The 13,735-nt window shown below is 39.9% G+C and overlaps 1 protein-coding gene across 1 annotated transcript in view; it reads left to right on the forward strand.

Moving 5' to 3' along the window:
• Positions 1–12,281, forward strand: part of LOC139746550 (tectonin beta-propeller repeat-containing protein 2) — a 66,249-nt gene extending 53,968 nt beyond the window's left edge. The window contains exon 15 of the mRNA XM_071657902.1: positions 11,862–12,281. Within this exon, the coding sequence (XP_071514003.1) occupies positions 11,862–12,013 (152 nt within the window). The 3' untranslated portion in view covers positions 12,014–12,281. The remainder of the gene's footprint in view (positions 1–11,861) is intronic.
• The last annotated feature ends 1,454 nt before the right edge of the window (positions 12,282–13,735 follow it).

Consider the following 13,735-nt stretch of genomic DNA (forward strand, 5'->3'; position numbering starts at 1 on the left):
GTGCCTGGGAAGTGTCAGTTGTTGTTCATCGATCAGCACTGGTGGCTGATTCAAGTGAGAAACTGCAGAAGTTGGTGTCTGAGCTTGGAAAAGTGTGTGAAAGGAGAAAGTTGAGAGTAAATGTGAATAAGAGCAAGATTATTAGGTTCAGTAGGGTTGAGGGACAAGTTAAATGGGGATGTAAGTTTGAATGGAGAAAAATTGGAGGAAGTAAAGTGTGTTATATATCTGTGAGTGGACTTAGCATTGAGTGGAACCATGGAAGCATAAGTGAGTCATGGGGGGGGAGGAGTTGAAGGTTTTGGGAGCAATAAATGTGTGGAAGGAGAGAACATTATCGCGGAGAACAAAAATGGGTATACTTGAACGAATAGTAGTTCCAACAATGTTATATGGTTACGAGGCATAGGCTATAGATAGGGTTGTACGGAGGAGGTTGGATGTGTTGGAAATTAAATCTTTGAGGACAATATATGATGTGAGGTGGTTTGATTAAGTAATGCAAGGGTAAGAGAGATTTGTGGAAATAAAAAGTGTGGTTCAGAGAGCAGAAGAGGGTATGTTGAAATGGTTTGGACATATGGGGAGAATGAGTGAGGAAAGATTGTCAGAGGATATATGTGTCAGAGGTGAAGGGAACAAGAAGAAGCAGGAGACCAAATTGGAGGTGGAAGGATGGAGTGAAAAAGATTTTGAGTGATTGGAGCCTGAACATACAGGAAGGTGAGGGGCATGCAAGGAATAGAGTGAATTGGAATGATGTGGTATACCAGGGTTGATGTGCTGTCAATGGATTGAATTAGGGCATGTGAAGCGTCTGGGGTAAACCATGGAAAGTTTTGTGGGGCCTGGATGTGGAAAGGGAGCTGTGGTTTTGGTGCATTACATATGACAGCTAGAGGCTGAGTGTGAACGAATGTGGCCTTTGTTGTCTTTTCCTAGCACTACCTAGTGCACACGCAGGGGGAGTGGGGGTGCCATTTCATGTGTGGTGGGGTGGCAATGGGAATGGATGAAGGCAGCAAATATGGGTATGTACATGTGTATATATGCATTTGTCTGTGTATATATATGTATGTATACATTGAAATGTATAGGTATGTATACTTGCGTGTGTGGGTGTTTATGCATATATATATATATGTGTATGTGGGTTGGGCCATTCTTTCATCTGTTTCTTTGCGCTACCTCAATAACGCAGGAGACAGCAACTAAGTATAATGATAGACAAATAAATGAAATGTTTAAGGACAATATGTCGTGTGAGATGATTTTACGAAAGAGGTAATAAAAGGGTAAATAAGAGGTGTGGTAATAGAAAGAGTGTGTTAGAAAGAGCTGAAGAGGATGTGCTGAAATGGTTTGGATATATGGAGAGAATGTGTGAGGAAAGATTTATAATGAAGATAAATGTGTCACAAGTGAAAGGAACAAGAAGAAGGGGGAGACCAAATTGGAGATAGAAGGATGGGGCCTAAACATACAGTATAGCAAAAGGCATACATGGGATAGAGTGAATTGGAATGATGTAGTTACAGTGGTCAGTGTGCTTTTAGTTGACTGAACCAGAGCATGTGAAGTGGGTGAGGGAAACTTGGAAATGTCTTTAGGACCGGGTTTTGGATAGGGAGCTGCGGTTTCTGTACATTACACGACAGCAAAAAATGGATGTAAGCGAATGCGGCCATTCTTTGTCTGTTCCTGGCACTACCTTGTAAGCACAGGAAATGGCAATCAAGCATGAAAAAAAGAAAAAACTGTGTCATTCACCACTAGTGTTTTGTATGAAATAAGAATTGCTTGTGAAACTAAGCTCAAGATAAAGAAACAAAACTTTCCATATGCTCCTTATACAGACCAACTATTTACCCTTACTCTGATGTTTGAAATAGAATTAGTGTACAAATCAATATAAGTAAATGTAAGAGACAAGATTTCCCCATCTTCTGGAGCTCTCAGATATATCATCCACACTTCCCTTCACCCCTCACTTAGGAGACCAGGCATCACAAATTTATTTATAAGCTTTCATTGTATTTTCCATTACTTTTGGATGCTGATGTGTCATCTCATAAAGATTTTTTTTCACTTTTTTTCACACTATGGTGGACTTTTCAGACCATACCCACAGTTTGAATAAGGGTGAAGCTCCTAAAAGTTCATAACCAAGAGTAAAGAATATAATTAAAGAAAATTGACTTGATGGGAACCACTACACTGTTGACATTGTACACAGTTGCTTTGTAGTGATAATGGAAGATTATTTGTTGATTTACACTTCTCTAGTTATTTCTCTCCTCTGCAGTCTGGCCAGTGAGCGTTTTCTTAGAAATATAAAGGTCAGGACTCTTTCTTTCCTCATAATTCAGGAAGGAGGCACCAGTCCTTGTACTCCCTTTATGAACAACCCAAAGGGTTTGTAATTGCTTGCTTGTTTAATGGACCTACCCTTGGCCAATAGGCAACCACCACCAGGCTGACATCACTGACCCACCTCATACCAGTTGTTCTGAGCTTTTCTTTCTTTTTGAGGTTGCACACACAGCCATTCATGCTGAATGATTACAGCTCCTGTCAGCCAGCTTTTTGATATACTTATATACATATTTCTCATCTATAGATTACTTATGTACATGTTACAGGAGATGCTTACTTAATTGACATTGTACTAATCATTTGATATTTTTACGATCCATTACTAGATATAATTTCATAAAAAGAGCGTGGTTGAGAGAGCAGAAGAGGGTGTTTTGAAATGGTTTGGGCACATGGAGAGAATGAGTGACGAAAGATTGACCAAGAGGATATATGTGTCGGAGGTGGAGGGAACGAGGAGAAATGGGAGACCAAATTGGAGGTGGAAAGGTGGAGTGAAAAAGATTCTGAGTGATCGGGGCCTGAACATGCAGGAGGGTGAAAGGCGGGCAAGGAATACAGTAAATTGGATCGATGTGGTATACCGGGGTCGACGTGCTGTCAATGGATTGAATCAGGGCATGTGAAGCATCTGGGGTAAACCATGGAAAGTTGTGTGGGGCCTGGATGTGGAAAGGGAGCTGTGTTTTCGGGCATTATTACGTGACAGCTAGAGACTGAGTGTGAACGAATGTGGCCTTTGTTGTCTTTTCCTAGCGCTGTCTCGCACCCATGAGGGGGGAGGGGGATGTTATTCCATGTGTGGCGAGGTGGCGATGGGAATAAATAAAGGCAGACAGTATGTGTACATGTGTATATATGTATATGTCTGTATGTGTATATTTATGTGTACATTGAGATGTATAGGTATGTATATTTTCTTGTGTGGACGTGTATGTATATACATGTGTATGGGGGTGGGTTGGGCCATTTCTTTCGACTGTTTCCTTGCACTACCTTGCCAACGCGGGAGACAGCGACAAAGCAAAATAAATAAATAAATGAATAGATAAGATAACATTAACCTACCTGTTCCCCCCTCCCCCATCTTACTGTTCATTCAATAAGGCCTCCACACATGCAGTGCCTGTCAGGGCACACAGTCTACCTTTATTGTACATGTCATTGTAACTCCATGGCGCTGTTTAAGACTTCATGTACTCTGGTAACACCAAGGAAGCAACCCCAATCACCTCAGGAGGTGCTACCTCTTTCTAGTTTGAAAAAGGAATGTAACAATTTAGTGGGGCCTAGAAAAAACTGGAATTTAGATGTAGTGATTGTGCACTTTAACCATTAACCTTCACTAGGTTAGGAGCACAATTGGTCAGTAAACATTTGTGCAAGAGTGGCGTTGATGAGAAAAAACTAAAAAAAATCATCTGTAATATTGTAATATGAATGACTTGCACACAGGTCTTTGTGGGCATGAAGCTGCACATGGTGTGGGCGGTGGACTCCTGTTTCCGAGTCTATGTAAGAGAAGCCATCTTCCCAGAACTCCCCATCGGACTGTCATGGGTTCATGTAGGAGGACTCTTTGCTCTTCATCTGTCTATAAGGTAAGGAAAGTATCATATACTGTGTTAGGAGAGACAATTGTGGATGTATTGAGGTTCCTGTATTGTTACAGGGTGTTCTTAGCTGTGTTATTTACAGGAACACACGATAAACAGACCTCCCCATCTTCCATAGGCTTTTTATTGTATGTCCTCATCTGCATCAGGTTAACAACCTGGTTTACTTTAATCAGGTTATGCTTCCATTATATGTTGGTACACAGGTTGTTTGATCTTTCCTCAAATGAATATGTACTCCTTTCTTATGGACTTAACGTTTTTCAGCCATTCTGCCATATCACAATAGTAATGCTTTGGATGATGCATATCTTTCTTATCATCATTATTATTGGCATCATGTAATTTGGCTTTAGCTCCACCATTCCTGTATCAGTAAGGAGCTGCAAGACGATAGTATCCATAGCGACATTCGCTCATGTCTGTACCAGTATCCACATTTGATAGCTTGAGTCGTACATACTCACAGCATCTTTTGTTTTCTTGCATTGTTTCAATTTTTGAATGCATCAGATTCTTCTGTATCATACTAGTCTCAAATATTATGGTTGCCCATAATACTGTACCTAATAACCTTGCTCTTATTCACATCTATTCTTAGCTTTCTTCTTTCACACACTTTACCAAACTCAGTCACCAGCTTCTGCAGTTTCTCACCCGAATCAGCCACCAGCACTGTATCATCAGTGAACAACAACTGACTCACTTCCCAAGCCTTCTCATCCACATCAGACTGCATACTTGCCCCCTCTCCAAAACTCTTGCAGTCACCTCCCTAACAACCCCATCCACAAACAAATTAAACAACTATGGAGACATCACACACCCCTGCTGCAAACCAACATTCAATGAGAGCCAATCACTTTCCTCTCTTCCTACTCGTACACATGCCTTACATCCTCGATGAAAGCTTTTCACTGCTTACAGCAACTTGCCTCCCTCACCATATACTCTTAATATCTTCCACAGAGCATTTGTATCTACTCTATCATATGCCTTCTCCAGATCCATAAATGCTACATACAAATCCATTTGTTTTTCTAAGTATTTCTCACATACATTCTTCAAAGCAAACACCTGATCCACACATCCTCTACCACTTCTGAAACCACACTGCTCTTCCCCAATCTGATGTTCTGTACATGCCTTCACCCTCCCAATCAATACCCTCCCATATAATTTCCCAGGAATACTCAACAAACTTATACCTCTGTAACTTGAACACTCACCTTTATCCCCTTTGCCTTTGTACAATGGCACTATGCATGCATTCCACCAGTCCTCAGGCTTTTCACCATGAGCCATATATACAATGAATATCCTCACCAACCAGTCAACAACACAGTCACCCCCTTTTTTAATAAATTCCACTGCAATACCATTCAAACCCGCCGCCTTGCCAGCTTTCATCTTCCGCAGAGCTATCACTGCTTCTTCTCTTTTTACCAAATCATTCTCGCTGACCCTCTCACTTCGCACACCACCTCGACCAAAGCACCCTATATCTGCCACTCTATCATCCAACCCTGGCATTGAATGAAACAAAGCTCATAAGTGAAAGGAAAAATGGTTTGGAAATATCAATAGTAAAATCAGGGGTTGGTGAGAGGAGAAAAGTTAAGGAAGGAGTAGCATTCCTCAAACAGGATTTGTGAAAGTGTGTTAAAAATTGTAAGGAAGTGAATTCAAGACAGATGTGGGTAGAAATGAAAGTGGATGGTGAAAATGGGTGTTTTGGGAGCACCTGAGTAAGAGTGTCAGATGTTTTGGTACAAAAGACCAGATATTAGTGATGGGTGATTAGAATGTGAAGGTGAGTAGTGTGGCAGTTAAAAGAATGATTGAGGGGGCCTAGGTTATTCAGTATTATGAGTGGAAATGGTGAACAGTGTATGGAGTAGTGTGCTGAAAAAGGACTGTTGACTGGAAATACCAGATTTAAAAAGGGGGACCTACCTACACAAGTATACTTATCTGAGTAGGAAAGATGGTCAGTGGGCATTATTGATTACATATTGAGTTATAAGCATGTAAAAGAGAGTATTTTGGATATAAATATGCTGAGAGGGACAGCTGGTAGGATGACTGATCACTGTCTTTTGGAGGCAAGGATAAGGATCTGTAGAGATTTTAGGAAAAGAGGAAACAATATTGATTAGAAGAAAGTGGTGAAAGTAAGTAAGCTTAGAAAAAGAGATGTGAAGAAGTACCTTAAGAGAGTTGTGTATAATGGCAGTATGTGAGAGTAAATGAAGTAAGAGGAGTGGGTAGGAATGTGATATTTAGGGAAGCAGTATGGGCATGTGTGAGAGATTTATGTGACATGCGAAAGGTGGGAGGTAGGCAGATTTGAAAGGATAGTGAGTGGTAGTATGAAGAAGTTAATTTTCTGGTGAAAGAGAATAGTGAATCATTTGGGTGGTACTTATAAGGAATTAGTACACATGATTGGGGGATGTATAACAGAAAGCGGCTGAAGGTCAAGAGGAAGGTGCATGGTTGAAGAAGAGGGCAGATGAGAGTTGGGGTGATTGACTATCAGTAAACTTTAGGGAGAATAAGAAGTTTTGGAAGGAGGTTAATAATGTCTGAAAAGCAAGAGAACAAATAGGAACATTATAGAAGGGAGCAAAGGGGAAAGTGGTGACAGATAGTGATGAAGTGAGGAGATGGTTTGGTGAAGAGAGAATAGGTGTTGAAAGCCTTACACAGGATGAAATATTGTGGGTAGCTGGAGTGGATGGTTGTTCATAGGTTAGTTAGGTTTTCAGTGTATGTATGGACCATTGTGAGGTGCCTGAGGATTGATGAAATGCATGTATAGTGCCATTGTATAAAGGCAAGGAGATAAAGGGAAGTGTTCAACTTACAGAAATATAAGTTTGTTGAGTGTACTTGGTAAGTGATATGGGAGGGTCATGACTGAGAGAGTGATGGCATATATAGAGCATTAGATTAGGGAAGTACAGTGTGGTTTCAAAAGTGGCAGAGGATGTGTTGATCAGGCGTTTCCTTTGAAGAATGTGTGTGAGAAGTACTTAGAGAAATGGATGGATTTGTATGTGCCATGTATGGATCTGGAGAAAGCATGTGATATGATTGATAGAGATGCCTTGTAGAAGGTCTTAAGAATAAGCATTGTGGGAGGAAAGCTGCTAGAAGCAGTGAGAAGTTTTTGTCAAAGGTGCAAAATTAGTGAGAGAGGAGAGTGAAAGGTTCCAAGTGAAGCTTGGTCTGCAACAGGGTTGTGTGATGTCATGTTTTTTTAATTTGTATATGCTATGATAAACTTAAAAGTATTCAGATGCCATTCAGGACAAACCTGTGGGAGCTTTTAAGGGAGAGTGGTACAGGGCAGGCATGATTTCCAGGTGGGTGCAGTAGTTATATATTTTCAGTTTAAGGGGTTAGAGAGTACTTAGTAGAATACTTGGTGTGTTAAAACTGTCATAGTATTTGTTGAGGCTTTTTGTATGAACCACATTTCTTCATGTTAAGAACTGAACTGTTCTTGAAATTGAATGATTATATGTAGAATATAGTGCTGTTGAATGCCTAGTTCAAATTCTCTTAATTTTTTTCACTACTATGATCTTAGAATGTAATTTGTTTTTCTTTTTCTTAAAAGTGAAAATGAAGTCTATGCCCTTACTCCCAATGGTGAAGTTTTCAAGCGCACTGGAGTGACTGAGACGAACTACATTGGTGATGCATGGGAGAAAATCCCAGGAAACTTAGCGAGGATTTCAGGTAAAAAATTCACCATTTTTCCACATGGTAAACAGTTTTTTTTCTCCTGATTCACATTTGGTTTTTTTTTTTCTTTGAAAAGAGAACAGAAAGTACAATAGCTTTCTTGATGTTTAAATGTTGCACTGGACTTGTCAGATGGCATGCTCATATAGCAGATTTGTAACAACCATTAGATATCCATAAATGCCCATCTTTTGATGTGGAACATATCAGTGGTAATATAAAGCAAGATTTGCTTTTGAAATATATAAATAGGTGGTAACTCATAATTTAAAGGTGATTGTATCTCGGCACAAGAGGTTTATCATAACTGCTATGTATTTTGTATCAATGAGTCTGATATGCACTGTTGAAAGAAAGTTTTTACATCCCATGAAGCTAATTTTTGTGTTGGTTTTCGTTTGATATCAGAACATTGATGTATGTGATGGAAAGAGTCTTGGAAACCAGCTTGTATGATGCCATGGGTCCCTGTTTAATGATGAGGTTATTATCTCTGAGAGCTGTCATTCTCATGATCCATTGCTATACATGCCATTGAAACCCATTTTTGAAGGAGAGTTATGTGTGGACTATACATGAAACAATGTAGCTTACCATCAACATATAGAGAATGCTCACTTAATCGATGTTCAAATAACCAGTGGATGGTTTAAATGTCCTTTACTAACTGCAACTGTACATTTAACTGCTAATCCCCCTTGCCATCTTATCATGATTTTAAAAAGCCTGCAACACACATGGCAGTGCACATCAAATTTGCAGTCTTCATTTGCATGTTACTCAACAGGACCTTAACATGCAGGATGATGTGAGGCATGCATGGGATAAAGTGAAGTGGAGCAATTTGATATACAGGGGACAACATGTCAATGGGCTGAACCAAGGTATATATGAAGTAATCAGGGGAAAACCACATAAATTTATTTGGGACCTAGTTGTGGATAGGGGTTTATGGTCTCAGTGCATTACACATGATAGCTAGAGAGTGGATGTGAAAGCATGAGGCCATGTCTTTGTCTGTTCCTGTAACTACCTTGTTATGTAGGAAACAACAGCACTACCTTGCTGTGTAGGAAACAACAAAAAGTATGAATGAATATATATATTGTTATAGAATGCGACTAAAAGGGGAAGAAGTAAGGGGCTGGAAATCCTCCCCACTCGTTTCTTAATTTTCCAAAGGAGGAAACAGAAGGGGGCCAAGTGAGGATATTCCCTCTAAGGCTCAGTCCTCTTTTCTTAACATTGCCTCTTTAATGTGGGAAATGGCGAATATGTCTGTAAAAAAAAAAACATATTTATTTATTATTTATTATATGTAATCGCTGTTCCCCATGTCAGTGAGTGAGTGAGTGTTCAAACTACAGAGGCATAAGTCTGTTGAGTATTCCTGGGAAATTGTATGGGAGGGTATTGATTGAGAAGGTGAAAGCATGTACAGAGCATCAGATCGGGGAGGAGCAATGTGGTTTCAGAAGTGGTAGTAGATATGGGGTCAGGCGTTTGTTTTGAAGAATGTGTGTGAGAAATACTTAGAAAAACAGGGATTTGTATGTAAGAACTTATGGATCTGGAGAAGGCATATGATAGGGATGATAGAGATGCTTTTCGGAAGGTCTTAATAGTACGTATATGGTGTGGGAGGTAATTTACTAGAAGCAGTGGAAATTTACTAAGGATGTAAGGTTTGTGTACAAGTGGGAAGAGAGGAGAGTGATTGGTTCCCAGTGAAGTTCAGTCTGTGGCAGGGGTGTGTGATGTCCCCTTGGTTGTTTAATTTGTTTATGGATGGGGTGGTTAGGGAGGTAAATGCAAGAGTTTTGGAGAGGTGGGCGAGTATGCAGTCTGTTGGGGATGAGAGTGCCTGGGAAGTGTCAGTTGTTGTTCATCGATCAGCACTGGTGGCTGATTCAAGTGAGAAACTGCAGAAGTTGGTGTCTGAGCTTGGAAAAGTGTGTGAAAGGAGAAAGTTGAGAGTAAATGTGAATAAGAGCAAGATTATTAGGTTCAGTAGGGTTGAGGGACAAGTTAAATGGGGATGTAAGTTTGAATGGAGAAAAATTGGAGGAAGTAAAGTGTGTTATATATCTGTGAGTGGACTTAGCATTGAGTGGAACCATGGAAGCATAAGTGAGTCATGGGGGGGGAGGAGTTGAAGGTTTTGGGAGCAATAAATGTGTGGAAGGAGAGAACATTATCGCGGAGAACAAAAATGGGTATACTTGAACGAATAGTAGTTCCAACAATGTTATATGGTTACGAGGCATAGGCTATAGATAGGGTTGTACGGAGGAGGTTGGATGTGTTGGAAATTAAATCTTTGAGGACAATATATGATGTGAGGTGGTTTGATTAAGTAATGCAAGGGTAAGAGAGATTTGTGGAAATAAAAAGTGTGGTTCAGAGAGCAGAAGAGGGTATGTTGAAATGGTTTGGACATATGGGGAGAATGAGTGAGGAAAGATTGTCAGAGGATATATGTGTCAGAGGTGAAGGGAACAAGAAGAAGCAGGAGACCAAATTGGAGGTGGAAGGATGGAGTGAAAAAGATTTTGAGTGATTGGAGCCTGAACATACAGGAAGGTGAGGGGCATGCAAGGAATAGAGTGAATTGGAATGATGTGGTATACCAGGGTTGATGTGCTGTCAATGGATTGAATTAGGGCATGTGAAATGTCTGGATTAAACACACCACACACGCACTCACACACACTGGTTACATACTTTGTCTGAATCTGAGGAAACAGTTTGCCTGAACAACTCTGTCTACTTGGATTTTGGGAAAGCAGTTGCTTTCCTGCCTTACTACTGGCCCGTATGCCTATGGTGGTAATTATTTCAAAAAGACACCAATCACTCATTTTATTTTATATTTATTTATTTATTATACTTTGTTGCTGTCTCCTGTGTTAGCGAGGTAGCGCAAGGAAACAGACCAAAGAATGGCCCAACCCTCCCACATACACATGCATATACATACACGCCCACACACGCATATATACATACCTATACATTTCATCATAAACATACACAGATATGTACATATATATACACATGTACATATTCATACTTGCTGCCTTTATTCATTCCTGTCACCACCCTGCCACACATGAAATAGCAACCCCCTCCCCTTCGCGAGGTAGCGCTAGGAAAAGACAAAAGGCCACATTAATTTACACTCAGTCTAGCTGTCATGTGTAATGCACTGAAACCACAGCTGCCTTTCCACATCCAGGCCGCACAAAACTTTCCATGATGTACATGCCCTGATTCAATCCATTGACAGCACGTCGACCCCGGTATACCACATCGTTCCAATTCACTCTATTCCTTGCACTCCTTTCACCCTCCTGTATGTTCAGGCCCCAATCACTCAAAATCTTTTTCACTCCATCCTTCCACCTCCAATTTGGTCTTCCACTTCTCCAGTTATATGTTGGCTTTGTATTGTAAAGTCTTTTTTTCTTTTCTTTCATACTATTCGCCATTTCCCGCATTAGCGAGGTAGCGTTGAGAACAGAGGACTGGGCCCTTGAGGGAATATCCTCACCTGGGCCCCTTCTCTGTTCCCTCTTTTGGAAAAAAAAAAAAAAAAAAAAAAAAAAAAAAAAAAAAAAGTGAGAGGGGAGGATTTCCAGCCCCCCGCTCCCTCCCCTTTTAGTCGCCTTCTACGACACGCAGGGAATACGTATATATATATACATATATATATATATATATATATATATATATATTTTTTTTTTTTTTTTTTTTTTTTTTTTTTTTTTTTTCATACTATTCGCCATTTCCCGCGATAGCGAGGTAGCGTTAAGAACAGAGGACTGGGCCTTTGAGGAAATATCCTCACCTGGCCCTCTTCTCTGTTCCTTCTTTTGGAAAAAAAAAAAAAAAAAAAAAAAAAAAAAAAAATTTCATAACTATATGCTTTGTAGCCCTTTATCCTTTAGGGATGGTTGGGTTAAAAGAATAAAGAATGGACCATCTTGGCTTAGGAAGGTCTTTCAGCAGAACCAGTGTTATAACATTCTTTGTTGTATATTGTTCATAATTATTTTGTAAGTCATAGTAATCCTATAATTTTAGTTGTTGCATCATTATTTTTTCTCATTTCAGTAACTACTGATAACTGTTTGTGGGGTCTAAACAGTGATGGAAACATCTGCCAACATGAAGTGTATCAGGATTCAGACTTGCCAGCTGAAGCATTTACTCGGAGTCAGACACTCTCCATAAGCTCTGAAACTTCAGATTGGGAAGTATTGTGACAGTAACAATCAGGGATGGTATCCTAATGATTAAAGTGGCCTTTTGGGATAATGAGCATGGGCATTATTGTTAACATAAACATAAAGGCACATGATGGGTCATGACATTGTTATAACTGGTTTGGTGAATACAGAGATGGTAATGTCACCACTGATATATTTTTATTACAGTATATGAGTCTTTTAACTAGAAGTTGTTAAAATATTGTGTATCCAGATATATCCTTGTATATAGTGTTTTATAATAAACTTTATCTTGAGAGCTTTATTATAATAGTTTTATCTCTAACAAAATTACTAATGAAGTCTACCAGTGACGTGATCCTTTGAAAACCTTCCGACATGACCATTTCATACCACAAATTTCTGTTAACAGCAGGCTTATTTTCTATTTCCTGTATTAACAAGGTACCACCAGGAACAAAGAAAGGCTTCATTCACTCACATTCATCCTCTAGCTATCATGTATAATGCACCGAAAGTGCAACCAAGCCCCACAGATTTTTTTGTTGCTTTCCCTGACAGCTTCATATGCTCTGTTTCAGTCTATTTACAGCACATCACCCCCCACTATTTAATGCATCACTTTGATTCACTATGTCCTGTGCACATCTTACACCTTCTTACATGTTCAGGCAGCATTCACTCAACCTTTTTCACTATCCTTCCATCTTAATTTGGCCCAGCCTTTTTCCTTGTCCGCCACTGCTGAGACATATACCCTCTTTGTCAGCTTCCTCACTCATTTTCTCCATATGCCTAAACTGTTTCAGCACACTCTCTTCAAGTCTCTCAACCACGATCTTCTTATTACCACACTTCTTTTACCCTATCATTTTTTTCTCGATCAATTCTTCTCTCACAAGGTAATATCCTCAAACATTTGGTTTAGAGTACATTCATTCCCTCCTCCTTACATTCTCATCTGGAGCACACAACTGGCATCCATACAACACTGCTGTGGCTGCTAAACCTTCAAACATAACCATTTTCACCATCACAGACAGCGACCTTTGTTTTTATACATATTCCTTAATACTTCCAGGATCACAACCCTATCATTCATAGCTCCTATGGTTCCATTTGGTGCAGTATCCACTCTGAGATATCTAAAACATTCTACTTCCTCCAAGTTTTCTCAATTCAAACTCACACCCCAATTAACATATCCCTCTAATAACCTTGCTTTTATTTACTTTTCTTCTCAACTCTCATCTCATACACCCTGCCAGACTGCCACCAGCACCAAGTCATCAGCAGGTAATAACTTACTCACCTAATTCACCCCACCCCTGATGGACTGCAGACCTGGTCCTCTCTCCAAAATCACTGCATTCACACCCTCACCACCCCAGCCATAAACAAATTAAACAACCATAGTGATTTAAGACACCCCTTACTGCATACCAATTTTCACCTGGAACCACTTACCTTCCTTTCTTGCTACTTGTTCACACATCTCACTTTCTCAATAAAAACTCCTCACTGCTTCTAGTGTTCACACATCTCACTTTCTCAATAAAAACTCCTCACTGCTTCTAGCTGCTTTCCTCCTTCACCATAATTTTGTCACACCTTCCACAAAGTCATGCTATCAACCTCATCATCAAAGAAAGCATTTGACCTGCACATCCTCCACCACTCCTCCCTTGAAATTACACTGTACATCTCCAGGCTCTATGCATGCCACCACCATCTCATCACTCACTATTCCAAGGAACT

This window comes from Panulirus ornatus, chromosome 65 (genome assembly GCF_036320965.1).
Source record: "Panulirus ornatus isolate Po-2019 chromosome 65, ASM3632096v1, whole genome shotgun sequence".
NCBI lineage: Eukaryota > Metazoa > Arthropoda > Malacostraca > Decapoda > Palinuridae > Panulirus > Panulirus ornatus.